The 19394-nt window shown below is 58.1% G+C and overlaps 1 protein-coding gene across 2 annotated transcripts; it reads right to left on the reverse strand.

Annotated features, from left to right (window-relative positions):
• Positions 1 to 1739: 1739 nt before the first annotated feature.
• Positions 1740 to 17703, reverse strand: SIDT2 (SID1 transmembrane family member 2). 2 transcript variants are annotated; one of them, XM_080816148.1, is made up of 27 exons: positions 16984 to 17703; positions 15227 to 15348; positions 14785 to 14949; positions 14649 to 14694; positions 14137 to 14238; positions 13946 to 14029; positions 12941 to 13040; positions 12687 to 12752; positions 11538 to 11631; positions 11132 to 11184; positions 10323 to 10394; positions 10091 to 10162; positions 9847 to 9909; positions 8933 to 9051; positions 8519 to 8592; positions 8355 to 8421; positions 7761 to 7834; positions 7517 to 7640; positions 7186 to 7303; positions 6540 to 6676; positions 6259 to 6367; positions 5918 to 5994; positions 5689 to 5735; positions 5309 to 5414; positions 4632 to 4742; positions 3271 to 3384; positions 1740 to 3179 (listed from the first exon to the last, which is right to left on the reverse strand). In XM_080816148.1, exons 1-27 carry the CDS (start codon positions 17164 to 17166, stop codon positions 3117 to 3119), a joined length of 2562 nt encoding a protein of 853 aa, XP_080672274.1. In that variant the 5' UTR covers positions 17167 to 17703; the 3' UTR covers positions 1740 to 3116. The 2 variants fall into 2 exon arrangements, with proteins under 2 accessions (XP_080672274.1, XP_080672275.1); XM_080816149.1 differs by lacking the exon at positions 9847 to 9909.
• Positions 17704 to 19394: the final 1691 nt, after the last annotated feature.

Here is a 19394-nt window from a genome sequence, read left to right on the forward strand (position 1 = left end):
AGATGGAGCGGGCGGGGCGGAGCCGAGCTGCCGGCCGGGAAGCCGCCGGGAAAAGCCTTTTATGGGCAGGACCATGAAGGCCTCCCCTGCTCTCTGGACTTAGCGCTGCTCCTTCCTCACTGCTCCCTGCCCCTGAGTTTGAGGCCAGGGAGAATTCAAGAGGGTCTGGCCAGAGAGAAGGGGAAAGAGCTGGGGGGATCGGACTAACCAGCCACCCTGTCCTCCTGGGGGTTTCGCTCTAGTTGGAGATAGGAACTAAACTGTACTGAGAATCTACGACATGCCAGGGAAATGCTTTGCAAATGCTCTCATTTAATCCTCAGGGCTATATCGTGGGAGCGTAATTACTAACCTCATTTTCAGATAAATATCTTACTCAAGACCACGTGGGTGGGGATGTCACGAGTGGCAGAAGCTGGGTGTCCCTGCTGGCCCCCGTGTGGGAGGGGAGAGGCTGGCAGACCCCCTCCTTCAGCTGTCCCACCCTGCTCAAGTTGAGAGTTTCCCGTTGCGGTGGGTCTGGAGTTCCCTGCTTTCGCTGGGGGCGGAATCTGAGGGCTCAGTGGCAGCTCAGTTGACCCTGGCCCCTAGCCAGAGGGTTTCTAAGGCCTGGCAGGGCTGAGACACCAGCGCTGGGTAGGAGGCTCAGAGGCTGCTATCCTTCCCTCCTTCCCGACCCTAGAGAACAGACTGGACTCCACCACTCCTGGAAGCAGACCCACTCATACGTGGCTTAGAGCTGGTCTCAGGGGTCTGGGGAAGGGGTACCCGAAGTAGGTGAGAGACTGCCAGTGGGGTCCCTTGGGCTGCCCGCTGTGAGACCACCCCACCCCTCTCCCTACGGCGGCCTGACAGGGAGGAGCTAACACTCTCCGCCACACCCTGGACACCCTCCAGGAGAGGCGCAGCTGCGCTTGGCACGGGGCAGTGGGCGGTGGAGGGGACGCCCACCACAGCCAGGCTCCTAAGGCCAGAGCCCAGGGACAGAGCTGGAGTGCCCCCCGGTGGCGGTTGTTGGGAAGAGCAGGGCGAGGATAAGCTAGAAGGAGGTGGACCTCGGACCTCTGGTTAGGTCTGAATTCACCAGCTTCCTGGCCCCCCAAATTTTGGCCTCCTAGGCCTGTTTGGAACCTAAATCAACTTTCTAGGGTTGTTTCCAAATTCCCTCTTCTGGGAGCCTGCCTGCCATCCACATGCACACTTACCACATGCACACTTACAATCACCATCTTGTGTTCCTTGGAGAACCAGCCCCGCCTCATTCTGCATTCTCCTGTCCATTAAAGTCACAGTCAGGGAGCACTGGCTGCACCCACAGCCTGCCAGGCTGGGAGAGGCTCAGGCCAGAAGGGAAGCTGGCCTGCCTTGCAGGTGAAGGGCCAGGGGGGCAGAGGCTGCTCCCTTTTGCCAGGTAAGGCGGCAGGGGTCGGGGGGAGTGGCGGATCTCAGTGGTGAGACGGCACCGCTAAGACTTCTTCATTCCACCATCCTCTCTGCCCAGCACAGTGCCTGGCATGGTGCAGGCCCCTGGTACATGTTTCCTGAACTGATGCAGTTGCTCAAAGGGGAGAAGAGACATGGGGGACTCAAGGACACACGTGGAAAACAAGGGGGACTCTACTTTCTTGAAAAGAGAACGGCAGACCAGAAGAGCTGGGAAATGGAAGGTCTCTGTCCCACCCTTCCTTCTCAACACCTCCACTTGGAAAGGGGGAGCAAACAGGGGCCTGAGAAGCACGTCTGGTTGTTTCTTTAATTGAATGCAGACTCGTTCATAGAAAACAGAAACGCAACCGTAGCATGGAAACAGACATTAAATGGAGTTCTGAAAAAAGATCCAGATCCACCTCCTCTCCCCAGTCCCAGGGAGAGCCATAAAAACAAGTTGGGCAGAATAAAACACACTCCCATCCCCAAGGCAGAGGCCCGACCTGACCTCCCCCAGCCTTGGCATCTGGAACGGACCAGGTAGGGTGATGGGGATCGAAGGACCACAGCAGCCAGGGGCCCAGAGCTGGGGCAACTCAGTGTAAACTCCTACACATACATGTGTGTGTGACTAACACAAAACTGGGCTGAAGACAGGACGGAAACACGGAAGCCAGCCCTGGGTCCCAGAGTGAGGCTGGACCGGGGACACCGAGGGGAACATGGTGTCCCTTCCTGAGCCTCCTTCTAAGATAGGCACTGGGGCTCCCACGGCTGTGAGGAGGCAGGAGGAGCTGGGCGCCTTGTATCCCCCTCCTTTGCTCCTGGACATTCTTGGGCAGCGTCAATGGCACTGAAAGGCCCCCAAATGGGGCTTGGCAGGACGGAGGGCTGGAAAGAAAAAGGAAGGGAAGGGGGGAACTGATCTCTCCCTCCAGTCCTGGTGCCAACGTCAGTCTGGGGGCTGATGGGATAGGAAGTTGACCTCTGAATCCAACCCCTCAGATCAAAGCGACTCTCACACATGGACTGATCCTTACTACTACAGAGCCAGTCCCAAGCACAGGTCAGAGGGAGGAGGCAGCACTGCCTGTAGCCCCTCTCAGGCCTTAGCACCGAAAGCCTGGCACCAGCTGGCCAGCCTCCAAAATCCTACACCCCCATTCCTCCCGACTGGAGCGGGCAGTGATGGCAGTCAGGGACGGCCCCAAAAAGCAGTGGGGCCCTGGTGCAGGACAGAGAATCAGGCCCAACCAGGCCCTGGATTGGAGCTCGGGAAGAAGAAAGGGCTTGGGGTCGCAGGCTCCTGAGGAGGGGAAGGACGGGCAGAATGCAAGGCGTTGAGATGGGCGGGGCAACAATACTCTCTCCTTCCTCCAGAAGAGGGACAAACGGAGAGCCAACGGACAGGGCCTATAAGAGGCCCTCAACACTGAAGCAGCAGCCATTGGCCAACATCTGGGGTGCTAGGGGAGCAGGCCTCCTCCCCAGCAGAGGATAGCTGCAAGGCTCACAGCTCCCCACCACGACTGTCCCAGGCCAAGTTTGGGCCAGACCTCGCTGGCCCACCACCACCCGCGCTGGGCCGCAGGGTGAGGACTTACACCCCCAGAGCTACAGAGGCTCTAGGCAGTGAGGCAGAGGAGCTCGGGGCGCCCCCGTGAGTAAAGCAAGGGGCCTGGCTCCCGCTAGAAGACGTAGATCTTGTCCCGCTGCACGGTGTCAAGGTCGTCGTCCAGCGTCAGCAACACCTGTGGGGGAGGACGGCGAGTCAGGCACAGGCCACGAGGCAACCTCGGCCTCTACCCCACCCCCGTGCTGGGGCAGGACAGCCTCACAGACCAGGAATGACCCAAACATGGCAATGGAGGAGAGGAAGTGCCAGATGTCGTGGTCGTCAAAGAAGTCCAGGAGGATGCAGTCGCGGTTGTGCTCCCGGGACTCGGCGGGTGTTTTCTGGGGAGGAACAGGGAGAGCTGCCTGGGACGCGCCCACCCAGGCCGGACCAGACCCGCCTGTGGCTCCCCGTGGCCAAGCTGCAGCCCTCGCCAGGCACGAGTCCACCATCCTCCCAACTCACCCTTGCCCTCGTCTCCCACAGCTAAGAATGGGCTTTTTGTGACAGATTTCTCCCGGAGGATGCTGGCTTCTGCCCTTTCCTTTCATTTAGACCTTCCTTCCTCCTAGTCTCCTGCCCTATCTACGAGCAGCAGGTTGAGTTACCTCGAGACGCTAGAAGACCTCGAAAGCCTCCCCCCTAGGGTCCCGGACTTGGCCTCTGCCCCTGCTCTCATCAGCAACTCCAGGCTCACTTGGTCTCCAGAGCCTTACTGGCAGGCCACACCGCCCCCCGCCCCACCCAGGACAGGAGCCAGGACTGTGGGCCCCGACCTGCGGCACTCTGGGTCCTCCCTGCTTGCCATAACCCTACCCAACTAACCCTGACCGGACATCACTGCGTCTGGGGGCCATCCGTGCCACACGCTGAGGCCACTGAGACGACAACCATCCTGCCCTCAGGACTTCAGTCTTCACTCAGCCCCCAAATTCGTGCTTTCTCTGACCCCAAATCTGCCTCTTGTCATGAGTCTGGTCACAGCACTGCTGGGCCACAAGGCCCTTTCTCATCACCCAGGGCCTTGGGAAGGCCACGAGCGAGGTCTGCCTCCGCAAGGAAGCTTTCCTGGACCTCCTAACTCTGTCCGCTCTTTTCGTGTCCATTCTCTCTCCCGGTCTTGCCTATCCGCTTCAGCTTGTGTATCATATTGCAAAAAGCAGTCCAGGAACTGACGGTCTCTCTCTCCTGAACTAGATTCTAAGTACTTCAAAGGCAGAGACCCAGCCAGACTTGGTTCTGACCACAGAGTAGAAACCTGATTCATGGCAGGTGCCTGTGAGGCCAGAGGGGAGAGCCTGGTACTTCCGGCTTCAAAACCCAGTTGTGCCACTCATTGGCTGTGTGACCTTGGGCAGGTCCCTTGGCCTCTCCGAACCTCAGCGGCCTCCTAGGTAAAACGGGGGTTGGGGGGGACAGTCCCATGCTGGCATGTTGACCGTCAGGAGGGTTAAGTGAAAGGCGGCTGTGAAGAGGCGGGGTTAGCGCTCCCAAATGATGTTTGTGAAGAGAAGGGGCCCTTGGTGGGCTCACAGCTCACAGCGAGCCTGCAGGGGAACCCCACCCTCTCGGCGGGGTCGCTCCTCACCTGCCAGGTGCTGAGTCCCTGGAAGAAGAAGAAGAGCGCGAAGCCCCACACCACGGAGGTGCACACAATGCAGAGCAGGGGGATGAGCTTGATCCGCTCCCCGCTGCGGAGCTGGGGGAGGGAAGAGCAGCCTGAGGGCCAGACCCCAGCCCGGCCCGTTGCCCCCACCCCCCCCCCACCTTCGTGCCACTTCTCAGCACACAGGATGGATCCTTCGGGAAGCCTTCCTGGATTCGCACCCTCACCTTGCGTAGCTACACAGTGAACGTGTCCCATGCCAGCAGCCTGGTGTCCTCACCCCTATGTCCACCCTGGCTAGGCCTCCAGGTGCGCAGAGCCCCGTGCTGGCGGGGTGCATTGGCCGGGGGCTCTCCTTGTGCAGAGGCTCCTCTCACACCAGCCGTCAGAGGCCCCGGCCTGTGCAGACCTGGTGACCCCAGGCTCAGAGCCCCCCTGCATCTCACGGGGCTCTTCCCACCCACAGGGCCACTCCTAGAGGAGGGAAGTCTCTGGATACAGCTGGGGTACACGTAGGAGACTTTAGCCTCTCCCCTCCTCAGACCTCATGGCAGAGATGAAGGAAAAATTCCCCCTCTCAGTGCTACCCTGAAGCAGGCTGTGCTGGCTCCGTCCCACAAAGGCAGGGCACCTGGTGGCAGAGGCCCAGCACCGCTCACCTTCATGATAATGTAGAAGGCGAAGTAGAGAAGCAGGTTGCAGATGCCAATGGCCAACAAGTAGGAGGCGAAATCATTGGGGCGCATGATGAGCCCATAGGCAGCTCTGGCAAAGGGAGGGAGAGCTGGTGAGGCTGGGGAGGGCCAAGAGCAAGAAAAGGGCTCTCCCTCACCCCTGCTCCACATTTTACAACGATGTGAGGCTGGGTTCAGAGGCCCACAGAAATTCTAGAACCCGAGGTGCCAACATCTCTCTCCTCAGCCCCCATGTCTCATGCCCAAAGCTGAGACTTTGTTCATGGCCCCCAAGGCAGCCAGTGGCTGGCCCAGTCCCCAGCTGTCCACCCAGCCAGGCTACCACAGGCAATGGCCAGACTCACAGTGACCAGTTGATAATGTTGCCCATAACCAGCAGCACCATGCGGTCCTGGAGGGAAGCAGAGACACGGGGACTGAGAGGGGGGAAGAGAGACAGGGAGAAAAGTGGAAGAAGGCCCAAGTCAGCCGGTGCCCGCCCTCCCCTGGGCTGTCAGCGGCACCCCGCCCCCCCACCCCAGAGGGAAGAGAGAGGACAGAGGAGGTTGAGGAGGGCTGGGGAGGGGCCGGTACCACGTAGAGGGGCCCACTGCACTGCCGGATGCAGTCCGTGTAGAGCACGTGGAGGATGCGGCGGCAGATCCCCGAGTCTGCAAGAAGGGACAGTGCTGGCGGGCACAGGCACCGCTCTCTCCCGGCCCCTGGCCCGCGCCAGCAGAGAGAACCCCAGGCCTTCGGAGGGCATGGCTGTGCCAACCCTCATCCAATTCCTCACACTGTGATTCTTCCAGGGACCCCAGCAAGAGGGTAGAATCCAAAGTCGGTAGTGAGTGCAGGTCCCCGAGGCCACCAACCCCTCCTTCCGGGGGCCCGGCTGCCCCGATCCCCATGCCCTGCCCTGGGCGGGCCCTCACCCAGCTTCCAGCGGCCCATGTAGTAGAGCTGTGTGCTGAGGAGCAGGGTGGCGATGATGTGAATGACCGAGAAGACGATCCAGAACGCTGTGTTCCCTTTGCCGAAGACCTGCCGGGGGCCGCCGCAAGCAGGGCTGAGGAGGTGCCAAGGAGAGCCGCTCCCCCAGCCCACCCTTCCACCAGAGCAGCGGGGCTGGACTCTCCAGGCAGGCCCAGGGAAGGCACCTCAGGGCAGGGATAGGGGGTGCGTGTGGGGCGGGTACCGCGGGCCAGGGCCTCACCACGCCCAGCACGGAGAAGAAGATAACGATGGCCAGGCAGGCATAGGCGCTGTAGGCACTGGCGTTGATATCTGGATGCCGCTTCTGGTAGAGCTTCAGCATGCACAGCCCAGCAATCATGTACATGAACGACGTGTCTGGGTTGGGGGACAGGAGCGTGAGCTACAAATACATCCACCAACCTTCAGCAGTGAACTCCCAGCCCAGACACCCGGGGGGGCAGAGGAAGGCCCCACGCCTTCCCATGGCCACAGAGCAGGAGGGCAGCGGGCTGAATGCCAGTCCCTTCACTGTCCCTAGGACAGCACACTGTGGCCCCACTGGCTGGAATCCAGTCTGACCTCCCCTGACAGCAAGGACAACTTAGCCTCAGTACCCTAAGATCAGGGACCAGAGCTCAAGTACGTTCCTTGTCTTGGCGTTGATCCGTGCCTTTCCATAGAAAACACTCAACAAAGGAATGCGGTAGCACCCAGCTGCCTCTTTTCTACAAAACTAGGACATGTGTGCCCACAGGAAGCCCAGCTCCGGAGTCTCCCACAGGGGCTGAGTGTTGGGGATCCCTGCCGGGGACCCGGGGATGGTGGAGGACCTCAGGCAGGTCCCTGCTCTAGGTGCAGCCAGGCAAACAGGAGGCCCCACTCACCAAACTGGAAGTTGGTATAGTTGGGGCAGACGTGATAGCAGGCACTAAGCAGCCCCTCCATCATCAGCGCTGTGCCCATGGCGTAGAACAGGCCAAAGTGCTTTGGGATCCCACATTCCTGTGGGGAGAAGGGAAGGGAAAGAGAAGGTGAGGCAGGAAGGAAGAGGGGAGGGATGGAGGGATAGAGAAGGGGAAAGAGGGACGGAGGGAGGGACCCAAAGAGGGCGAGCAGGAGAGAGGAACGGTGGGGCATGTGGTGGGGCACGTGGGCCAGGCCACGCCTGCTAGAAACGGCCTGGAAGTGAGGCCTCCGCGGCAGGTGCCGTCTCACCAGGGCGTAGAGGTCGTTGCGCAGCAGGGCCCGGTTGTGGTTGATCTCCCGCTGCAGGATGATGAGCAGGAAGAGCAGCCCCAGCAGGATATACCCCAGGTTGCTCAGGATGTTGTTGAAGGCGCTGGAAGGAGCGACAGGGGCTCATGGCCTCGGCCCCACCTGCAGCAGGCACTGGCGGAGGCCCCCCCCCCGCCCCCGTCTCCCCCCACCGAATCCCTAGCTCACTCCCAAGAACCCCCACCTGAGGTTGCCCAGCGGGTGGGCGCAGAGGAAGTTGTAATAGCAGATGTCCTGATTCCCAGTGACATTCACCACCTGCAGCGGGGCACGGCAGCGGGAGGGGCTGCTAAAACACCTGACTTGGCCCGGAGCCCAAGCGAGAGGGAGCCAGGCCCAGGCCACACCACACAGTCCCACGTGGCAGGATGGCAAAGTGCCACACAAGCGGCTGGCTGGGCCAGCCCTCTCTGGCACAGTCCCCGCCCCTCGCACTAGGTGGAGCCCAAGATCATGGGGCATGACCATGACGGAGGGTCTTGCCTCACAGCACAGAGAAAAGGGAAGAGAAACCAAGGCCTACAAAGTCCTATGATCCTAGTTGCGTAAACCCCACAACAAGCTGGGGAAGGTGCCGTCACCGTTACTGATCGGCCCCATTTTGCAGATGAGAACACTGAAGCTCCCTGAGCGTGCTCCAGGTCCAGCCCGTGAGGCATTGTCAGGCTCTGAACCCAGGTCCTGTGACCTACGACCTGTGCGCACGCCAGAGCCCCGGGCTGGGACCCTCGGCAAGGGTGCTCCGCACGGGCCCAGGGGATCCAGCCCGGCCTCTCACCGTCTGGTAGGTGATCACCAGCTGCACCACCGGAAGCGCATAAAAGACCGCGATGGTGGCGATGTTCCTGTGGGGTTGGGGGACAGCGGTGAGGAGGCCGAACCCGAGACACGGCCACACCACCCCGCCGGTAACAGGAAGCCCGGCCCACTCTGCCCACTCACCAGAAGTAGATCTGGTACTTCTTCCGAAGGACGCGCTTGTCCTTGCGTGCCAGGTCGGCCACGTAGAGGTATTGCTGGGGAGAAGCTGCAGTGAGCCCCGCTTTCCCACTACCCGGGAGACTGGAGAAGCCCCTCTTGCCCGGGTTAGAGGAGGACAAGAGAATCCCCCCACCCCTCCCAACAGGCCATAATTCTGCAGGGCCCGGCTCAAGGCCACCCCACTGCTGTTGGCAGGTTAGTCTGGAAGGGCTGGGAACAGAGTCAGCCTCTCCTGGGATCGATGCTGCCCCAGCTGAGTTCTTTCCCTTTGTTCCCCTAAGGTGTCGCCCCAGAAGGAGACGTGCTGGGGCCTGAACACAGAATCTCCTTTCCTTGGGAAACCCATGGCCAGCGCCAGCCCACAGGGCATCGGACCTTGGTGCGAATGACATTCTTGTCGGAATCAATGTCCGTCAACGTGTCGTAGTCGTCCTCTTCCACAGAGCTCATGGAGTCCAGGCGAGGCCGAGTGCCCACGGGGTCGAGGGAGCGATCTGGGGTGGGCAGGAGGGAAGAGTTAACCCATAGGCACAGAACCTAAGGCCTGTCCCCACCCACCTAGGGCAATTGTCACAATTACTGAGCGATGGGCAGAGGCAAACTGTGGGCTCAGAGCAGGGGTGGAGGTGGGCTCAGGCCCAGGGCAAAGGTATCACAGGTGCTCCTAAGTCCTCAAGGGGAACAAGGGTGGGTTCTGGGAAAAGGCCACCAAAGAGGGACCCCTCCAGCCCTGCCCCCCTCACTGACATAGGACTTCCAGGCCAGGACCCTGAGCAGACCTTGGGCCCCAAACATAAGCAACAGGACTGAATTCGGCAGAAGTCATGCTGATTAGGTGCCCAGCTGTGTGGGTTCTGAGAGGACACGGCCTTGGCCCCCACTAGGTAGAGACCCAGTGGGCTCTGGGGTACAGCAAGGGTGACACCTGCTCCTGTTCTTTTCTGGTGCCTTCAGTAGCTTCCTCCTGTTAGCTTGCCGGAGCGAAGTCCCCAGAGGCCAGGACGTGATACCCCTGCCCATAGGCCCTACCCCAGCAGGCCAGGGAGTGAGGGTGCCGGCAAACACGGCAGCAAACCAGAACATCTGGCCTAGAGGTAGCTGGGGTGCCAGTCCACCAGCATCGAGGCCAATGCCTGCTTCTCTCAAAAGACACAAGAGCGGGCAATTATTGGCTTTAGATGGGGAAGCCATGCACAAAGCGTCTCTCTGGCCCTGGAGCCTACCGGCCCCGGTCAACGGCCCTGGCAGGAGCAGATTGGCGGAGCAGCGCCCCCCCACCCCACATCTACCCATGGCAATGCACAGCTGCCGCATCTGGCCAAAGGGGAGGCGCCGCTTGAACTGGTCGTGCCCTTCAAAGGAAAGGGAAAGTTACCGGGAAGTGGGGCCAAGGAGGAGAGCATGAGAGGGGAGAGGGGCAGGGAGCCAGAAGCCCCTCTCCTGGTGCCCGCGTCTGGCAGAAGAGGCGGGTGCCCGTCACCACGCTTCACCCAGCCTGCTCCGGCCCTGCAAGGCCCCGCCCGCCTCACTCACCCTGGTAGCTGTAGGACAGGTCTCCAGTGCCCGTGCTATCCCCCAGACCGTCTGTGGACCCGGAACTGTTCTCTGTGGGGGATGGGGCATGGGACGTGGTGAGGTCTCGGTGGGAGGGGACGGGGAGGCGGGGGTCGGGAGGGGCCCGCGGCCACTCTGCTGCTTTGGAGGTGGAAGCCCAAGGAGACCAGGCCGTGAGCGGGCAAGGACAACCTCTGGCGTTGACACGTACCGAAGGAGCCGTAGTTGTAGCCCTCATAAGGGGAGCTTCCAGGGAAGGAGTCGGCGAGCACCCGAGGGTGACCTGCGACGAGAAATCAAGGGCTTCTAAGCTCTGGCAACAGAGAGGGGCCCACAGCCAAGAAGAGAGAAGGGAGACTCCAGAGAAGAGAGACACGGAGGGGCCACACAGCAGCAAAGAGTAAGCACCTATCCTGACAAATGCTCCTCCCTCCCCCCCGCCGCCACCGGCTGCCCCAACCTCCCACGTGTGGCCCTGTAGAAGCCTTTGCCGTCCTTTGTCCTCGCTCCAGAGACAGCAGTCAACGAACTGATGTGTCTAAATGACCAGCTAGGACAGCAAGCACTGGCCTGCCCGGGTCCCGCCCAGACACCCTGGTGCATCCCCTCCCTCGCCCATTCTGGACCTCAGCTCCTCTGCCCACAGCCCCTGGAGCTTACCAAGGAGAGAAGCTGAGAGAGAAGGTCCCAAACAGGAGGGAGGATAGACAGAGGGAGAAGGATGGAAGAAAAAGAGAGAGAATGAAAGGTTAATAACCCCCTGGAATCTGAGCTGTATTGCCTGAGGCGGACAGAGAGTGTAGCTAGACCCAGAGAATGAATTAAATGGTGGCCATTAAGATGGGCACGTTAGGGTCGCAGGGGAACAAGAGCCCAGTCCCATTTCCATCTGTACAGTGTTATTCCCAATCTGAATACCCAGAAGCCCCCAGCTGGCCTTTCCTCCTCCAGCCCCCGAGGGAACCATCCAGAAAATCACAGAGCAGACTCTGCCCTCCCTGCCCAGGCCTCCGGAGGTACCGCTTTCTGGGCAGGCTCGGTCCATGGCCACCAGAAGCGTCTTCTTCCTCTGCCTGCAGGAACAGAATCCAGAGGCAAACCAGAGGGGCCAGGATGAGGATCCCGCCTACCCTGGGCTGGCCTGCCTCCCACCCTCTCTACCCATAACCCTGTCCTCTGTCTGTGATCTTAAGGCTCCTCCCAGGCTGGGAAGCAATGTGGGGTTTCCTTGCTTGGGTAGAAGGTTGAGGGCAGGGGCTGGTTTCCAGAGGAGAGGCCCATGGAGCACTGACCCTGAAAGGGACCTGCCTTCCTGTGCCCCAGGATGGTGTGGAGCTGGGGCCCTGGGCTGGCTCAGATCCTGCCAGGCCAGCTCCCCTGCTCGACCCACCCCAGAAAAGGGGGATGCCCAGTGGCCCCGCTTTACCTCCAGTTCTCCCAACAAGCCAGGAGGATGGTCAGCAGATAGAAGGAGAGAAATATGCCCAGGCAAAAGAGCATGCCACCAACATAGGCCTCCGCTGTTGTGGGGGGGGCAGAGAGGAAGATGAGCACATCAGACCTTCCAAGGATGCTTGTCACGGCACACAAGGGCCCGGCAGGGTGAGCAACGGGCAGTTCCCCGAAATAGGCCAAACTCTGACGTGATTCCTGTCTCTGCTTCTGTTGCTCCCTCACCTAGAATTCTCTCCTCTCCTTTCTCACAATCTCCATCCTGTTTTCTTTTCTTTCTTTTTCTTTTTAAGGTTTAATTATTTATTTGACAGAGAGAGAGAGAGAGATCACAAGTAGGCACAGAGAGGGGGAAACAGGCTCCCTGCTGAGCAGAGAGCCCGATCTGGGGCTCGATCCCAGGACCCTGAGATCATGACTTGAGCCCACTGAGCCACCCAGGCGCCCCCTCCATCCTGTTTTTAAACACAGCTCAGGGGCTGTGTCCTCTAGGAAAGCTTCTCTGTCCTGTGGTCCCAGTGACCTGTCCTTTGCCCTTCACAGCTTCCGCACACTGCCCAGCAGCGGGCCCCTGTCCTCAGACAGGAACTCTGAGGACTCCGGCCGGTGCGTAACACGCGGCACAAAGACGGTGCTCAAGAAATATTTGCGGAATAAAGATTTCCTACAAGACAGGCAGCTTCTTTCCCCTCCCGTTACAATCCCTTATTTTTAGGTGCTATTTTCCAGTTTACAAAGGGCTCCATTCAATCACTCAGTAAATATTTATCGAGCATGACAAAGGCGCCTAACACTTTCCGGCTAATTTTGTGCTAAACCTCACAATTTGGTGAGACTACTGGGACAGATCCTATTACCATCAAGACAGAGAGACAGGGAAACTGAGGCTCAGTGAGATTGCACGGCTCACAAGGGGTGAAGAGAGAACTGGAACTCAGTACTTCAATTATTAGTGTCTGATTCTGTACCACACCACCCTGGGACCCACCTCCACACCCCCCATCGTCAAAGGTGCCAAGAACACTCCCCCTTCCAGGCCCGCCAGTCTGCGTGTAGGTCCCCCACCCCCGACCGGTCTGAGAGGAAGAGCCTCCCTCTTCCTCACTCAGCCACCCACACTCACACGTGACTGCTCGAGATACCACCACTGACAGGGTTTTCTGGCGGTGCCCTTGATCAACCGGTTCATCTGGAAGCAGAATGTCAAACAAGAAGCTGCCTGGAGCTTGGCTAAAGTTTGTGGGACCAGGCCTGGGAGAGTCCGGGGCCAAAACCTCACATCCCGGCAGACCCACCCATCAGCCACGCTGGTTCTTCTACCTCCTGGGGAACGACCGAGCCCTCCCCACCCCAGAAGGCCCAGGGCACACTGTGTACCTTCTACAAAGGGGTAGAAAGGCAAGGAGCCCCCGCAGGCCTGGTCTTCCGTCTTCACAACCACCACCACGTAAAAGCTATTGCTGGGGAAGTCTTTGCGCTGCAGGATGACGATGTTGGTGACGAAACCGTCATTGTCGTCAACCACCATCAAAATCAATCAACGAAATACACACTTAATTTTCTTTAGCCCGCACTAAGATCCTGACGAGATAAGTACTAGCGCTGCCCTTATTAGGCTTTAGGGTTACACGGCCAGTAAGTGGTACAGCAGGGTTATCTGCTCCAGAGCCCAAACCGCAACCGCGTGCCACCCAGGTGAGCACATGTGTGCACGACCCACCGGCAGGGGACCCATGGGCGCGCCGTACGGTCTGGGCATAAGCCAGGAGAAAAAGTGGAGGGGCCTGCTGCCCCCTCGGTTGCAAGACTGGATGTTGTCAGGTGAGTGTGTGGCTTCACCCTCCCTGCCCCCAGCACAGGTTTCAGCCTTCGCGAGGGCAACACTCAGCAGCAGCCAGAAACCTTTTTTCTCAATCTCTCTCTTTTTTTTTTTTTTTTAGATCTTACTTATTTGAGAGAGAGAGAGAGTGAGCTCAAGCAGGGGGAGCAGCAGGCAGAGGGAGAGAGGAGGCTCCCTGCGGAGCAGACAGCCTCATGCGGGACTTGATCCCAGGATCCCGGGATCATGACCTGAGCTGAAGGCAGACGCTGAACTGACTGAGCCACCCAGGTGCCCCTCCTTTTCCCCCTCCTAGCTCTCGTTACAGTGAATGAAATAGATACGACAGCCAGAAAGTGTTCTCTGCTCTTTCCTACCCCACAAGGTGATTGGGATGATGATTCAACCCTCACATAAAGTGCAGAGCCCCAAATCTCAGGGACTGGCAGGCCAAGACTCAGCCTTATCAGTTAGGGTAAAAATGGGGGCAGGGGTGAAGGAGGAAGGGTTTGGAAGGCTCATCCCCTGGCTACACCTCCCACAAGGTCATGTGCATTTCCTACCTGTACAGTGATGGCAGCCTTCTTGGTCATAGTCTGGTACATGCCGATGAAGGCTACGTTGTTGTCTAGGTCATAGACGGGGCACTACAGAAGGAGGGGAGAGGCAAATGGGCAGGAACCCGGGCCCTAGGCCCCCTCTTTAGCAGTCCTGCTCCCCACTGGTGGAGAGCAAAAAAGGGCAGACAACTTACCAGGACATCCTGGATGGAGATGACTGAGCAGGGGAAGGCCTTGTTGGAGGTCACCTTGACAATCACCGAGTCCACTCCCTCCGGGAACTCATACTTGAAGTACTGAGGGCACAGGAGGGCAAGGAGAGCCCCATCTCGTAAGGATGCTCTCTCTGTCCCTCTAGAAGGGGACAGTGTGTATCCTCTCAGGGTTGGGCAGTGGAAGCTCTCGGGGGAGAAGGACCCTGACCCCAAGCAGCCCAATTATATCACTCCCCTCAACCTCAGCTGGGCACTCATGATAGTGTCCCAAGAGGCAAGGAGGAAAGGTGGCAGCCAGACCCCATGCCTCTGCACGTCCATGTGGCCTGCCCCTGACCACCTCAGGGCCAGAGCCCCTATTTCCAGACAGTCCCACCATGGTCAGGGTGCAATCAACCTTGGACTCCCAGCAGCCAATCTGAGACCCTGCTGACCACTCCCGCTCCCATGTCCCGGCTTCTCCCGAGGGCCAGCTGCCAGACAGATCTTACCTGGGGCTGGGCTGCCGTGGTATTGAAGCTAAACTGCTCCCCAGTCCTGGAGAGAGAAGAAACCCCCCATCACAGTCACACGCAGAGCCCGGCAAACAGGCCAGGCCCGTGGTCCCCTGGGATGGCCCTGGCAGACCTGAGCACAAAGTCATCCATCCGGCTGACCCGGAGCTGGTAGGTGGTGTTGACCGGTGACAGGGTGGACACGTCCACATAGAAGAACTGGACCTCGGACTCATTCTTGGTGGGGGGCTGGCACAGAGTCCGCTCCACCTTCTGGTATAGGTACTTGCGCTGATACCTACAGCCCAAAGCAGAAAGCAGGACATTACTACTGTCCCAGCCAGCGGGCCACACCACAGGAGCAAGGCCCCGACTCCCCAACTCTGGTTTCCAACTTCTCCCAACCTCCTCCCCCAGCTAGGCTGACAAGCTCCAGGCTGGCTGGCCTGGCCACTGAGCAGCCCTCAGGTTTAGGGAATGGGGACGAGAAACAGAGGGGCTCCTGGGTGGCCTGAGGCCCTGGATCAGGCCCTAGGTGAGACTCTCCCCCTCCCTGATCCCCAGGTCCTACTCACAGCCCTCGCAGGATTAGGGGCACCTGGAAGGACACCACAGCCTCCTTCTGGCGGACCACGAACAGCAAAGGAGCCCCCTTCTGCTTGTTCAGGACATTCACGGACACACGCACGCCTTCTGTCTGCAGAATGACATGGAGACGCCCCTCAGTCAAGCCTGTGGTGACTCCACCTCTGTTCCTTGGGACACATGGCTCCAGAGACCATGAGCCCGTCATGCCGACCACTTTGTTCTCCACCCCCAACCACCCCAGTCAGGCTGGGCAGCTAGCTGTGCCCCTTCTGCCACAGCAGCCCCGGATTCCAGGAGGGATCTGCTCTGAGTTAGAGGAGAGGCTCTTGGAGGAGGGCCCGTCCTGGCTGGCAGACATGTGCAGGACAATGGGACCCACACAACCACAGGGCCTCACTTCCCAACAGGAAGCACAACGGAGACTTTGGCCAAACCCAGGACACCCCATACCTATCCATGTTCACGGGATATACTCGCACAGGGACACGGGGACTCAGGAGAGCAAGAAGTGTTCCTCAATTTTCTTCCTTGTGAGCCAGGAAGTCCCCATTCAACAACTAATCTGGGGGCCAGAGCCAGTGGGGAGGTGGGGAACGAGACTGTTGAAAGCTAAGAAAGCCAAGTTCTATCCTTAGCTCTGACCAAGGGCTAGGGCTGTGGAGAAGTCACTTCAGACCTCTGAGCCCTGATTTCCCCCTCTGTAAAATGTAGGCACTCTCACTCTTGGTGCATGGAGGAATGTACAGTGGGAGCTTAACAAATCAGTCAATGGATCCTGGCAATGCTTGTTACTGGGCTGCTGAGACCCGAGCCCTAGGGCAATGTTTCCCAGAGGGGTAGAAGGTAACTCTCAGGATGACCCCAGTTATGGGGGAGAAGGAAGAAAGGACTCCAAGCAGGAGGACATCAAACTTCAGAGAAACAGGCACTAAAGGCAGCTGCTGGTCTGCAACAGAAGGCAGATCCCGCCCCATTCTGAAAAATAATCACACTGCTACTCGCAGCTCTACCACTTCTTAGTAAATGCAATCATAGAGAGAGCCAGGCAGGAGACCACAGAGCCAGGCTCCAACAGTTCTCCAAATCTCAGCTCTACCTGGGGTCTAGACTTCCTAGATCTAGCTACAATCACGCTTAACACGTGGCTGGGGAAAAAATGAAAGAGAAAGTCAGGGTGAGGTAGATTCCCCATTGGAGACAAACTTCCTCTCTCCTCCCATCCCACTTGGAGTTGGTCTCATCTCCACCGCCTCCGACTGAACAAGGACAGCCGGCTTTCTAAGGCAGAAAGAGAGTGGGAAGTCCTGCACTCATCTCCCTGGGGAGTCTCAGCTATAACTTGGCCAAGCGGAGCCTTTCAGTCAGTCTGTCTCACCTCCTTGGGGTTTTGTGGGCCAAGCCCAGTAGCTAGCCTGCTTCCGCCTGCACCCAGACGGTGGGGCTGTCAGCTTTGGGGTGCTGGACCAGCCCTGCTCAGAGCACAGCTGGTGGAAAGGAGGGGCTCAAAGAGAAGATGGGAAGGAGACAACTTTAGGAACTGTCCAGTGGGAGCCTCAGAGAAATGCTGGTGGCAAAGCAAGGAGGACTGGTCAAAAGAGTCCAGTGCGGTTCTGGGAAAACGAAACCCAGTGGGGTGCCGCGTTCATGGCCCTCCTAAAAGAGCAGAGGATTGACTGACTGGCAGAGCGCTGGTCTGCTCACCCACTCACCACCAGCCCCCAGCCCAGCCCAGGCCAGCCCTCACCCGGTTTCGGGTCACAGTGTGGTTGAAGGTGTAGATGTTGACCAGCTCGCTGTTGACCTCATCCACGTAGGTGCGCTCAAACTCGGCGTCTTTCTGCGAGACGTTCTTGGGCCCCAGAACCCCCAGATGGCTCTCGACCGAGGCCACCAAGAGCGCCAAGAAGGGCAAGCCCAGAGCGAACATGGCCCCGGCAAGGCGGCAGTGGCGGCGGCGACAGCGGCGGTGGCGGGGACGGCGACAGGCGACAGGACACCTCCGGGACGGGTTGCGGCTCTGGCCGCAGCTTCCAGCATCTCACCAGGACCAGAACTTTAACCCCGGCCTGAGATTAGGAAACGTCCCCTCCCCGGAGCCGCAGAGACGCTCCCAGGGGGCCCGGCGGGGAGGGGCGGGGGGAGAGGGAGGGGAGGCTGTGGGGTACGGACCAGCTCGCGAGGGGCTGAGCGCGGCCCGAAGACCCCGCGGCCTCCGGCCGAGGCCGTGAGAGCCAGGGGGCGGCTGGTTGCTGGGAGCTAGGAGACGCCGGGGAAAGGGGAGGGAGGGAGGGAGGGAAGCCGGCGGCGGGGGCGGCCGGGAAGGGAGGAGGGTCTGAGGGTGAGGAGCGTGAAAGGTGGCAGCGACCCGACGCCGCGCGGCGCGGCACCGCGCGTTTTCCGGGGCGCGGGCCCTTTAAGGGCGGGCGGCCGCGGCGGCCCCCGTGCTCGCAACTCCGGGGAGTGTGCGGTGCCGCGAGGCGGTAAACAGCAGGGCTGCCGGCCCGCCCGCTGACGTCAGGAGAAACTGACACAGATTTAAAGGGCCAAGTCCCGGATTGGGCCTTAAAGGGGCCGCAGCCCTCCAGCTGGAAGCCACCTCGAACTCCTGTCCCGCTACCACCTCCTCTTTCGTAATCCTACCCTTCTCTGGAAGCTCGCTTTGGTTGGAATAGATGGATGTCTCCGTGAAGGATCTCCAAGTACTGGATTCTTGTTGACAAAGACTTCTTTGCTCAAACGTAAGGATCCACCTCCATCCTCACCGCGTTTACCACCGACATCCTCCATCCTTGGGCCATTAAGAAAGGAAGAGCTCAATTAGGAGGACAGGACCGGCACCCTCCCCCGGAGGGATGGCTGAGGCAAAACTACAGAAGGAACCTCTGTGTCCTCACCTTTTCCTGCAGCGGCCTCAAGGCTTCAGGGAGGCCTGGAAGCTTGCAGGGCTTTCTCCTCTTCTCTGCAGAGGCAGCTAAAAGGCTCATTGAAAGACAGTGACTTTCAGTATAAATCGATAAAAACTTCTCTACAAAATATTTTGGCCTGTGTTTCAAGAAGTTTAAAGAGCTTTATACTCTTTGACAGAGTAATTTCACTTTTGGGGCTCTATCCTATGGAAATAAGAAATACAGATTAAAAATGTATAGGCAGTAATGCTTATGATATTTGTAACATAAAGCATAAAGCATAACATAAAGCATAACATTTGTAACATAACATAAAGCATAACATTTGTAACATAAAGCATAAAGGAAACAACCTAAATGTCCATAATGAGGAAGTGGTTAAAAGTGCTATTATGAAGCCATCCAAAATGATGCTTAAGACTTTAAGGGACATGTCAACAGAGAACACTCACAATATGACACTATATCAAGAGTATGGTTTCCAAATATGTAGGCATGCATAGAAAAGCATGGAGAAATCTTTGAATTACAGATGACTTTTAAAATGACAGGTATCATTTCATCTAATTCCAAAAGTATAGAAAAGTAGCAAAAAGAAAAAAAATCACTGGACTGTGGATGGTTTCAAAATGTTTTTAGATCTTTTAAAAGTGTATACATTTTGGGGTGCCTGGGTGGCTCAGTCCTTAAGCATCTGCCTTCAACTCAGGTCATGATCACAGGGTCCTGGGATCAAATCCCACATCAGGGTCCCTGTTCAGCAGGGAGTCTGCGTCTCCTTCTCCCACTCCCCCTGCTTGTATTCCCTCTCCAGCTGTGTCTCTCTCAGGCAAATAAATAAATAAAATCTTAAAAATAAATAAATAAAAATTTGTATTTCCTAGGATACACATGGATTTCTAAGATAAATAAGATTTGTTTAAAGGAAAAGAAATGTAACATGGCCACCTCTGACATTGGCAGACACCCTGATGAAGCCACCTGGGCCAGAGACTTGTGAGAATTCTCTTCCTTCCAAGATTCCAGCAGCCGCAGCTCCTGCCCCTGCCTTATTCTCTGGGCTTTGTTCCAACAAGGACTATTTTATCTCATAGCCAATTATAAATATTTATTCATTCCTATAATAAATATTTAATGGGCACCTACTATGTGCAGGTACTGTTCTATTTATACTAGGCAAATGGTATGTGCAAGGATTAGACCTGGCCCCCTGCCCAAGCATTCGTGCTTGAGGATGAAGATCAAAAGC

Source organism: Martes martes (assembly GCF_963455335.1).
Source record: "Martes martes genome assembly, chromosome: 10".
NCBI lineage: Eukaryota > Metazoa > Chordata > Mammalia > Carnivora > Mustelidae > Martes > Martes martes.

Bases quoted from the DNA above. Each gene is read 5' to 3' on its own strand.
- SIDT2 (XM_080816148.1), bottom strand. From the start codon at position 17,166: ATGTTCGCTCTGGGCTTGCCCTTCTTGGCGCTCTTGGTGGCCTCGGTC. The intron at 8,593-8,932 runs GTCCGATGCCCT...GCTTCTCCCCAG, and splicing joins AGAATGTCATTCGCACCAAG to CAATACCTCTACGTGGCCGA. The intron at 7,641-7,760 runs GTGGGGGTTCTT...CGCTCCTTCCAG, and splicing joins CACCCGCTGGGCAACCTCAG to CGCCTTCAACAACATCCTGA.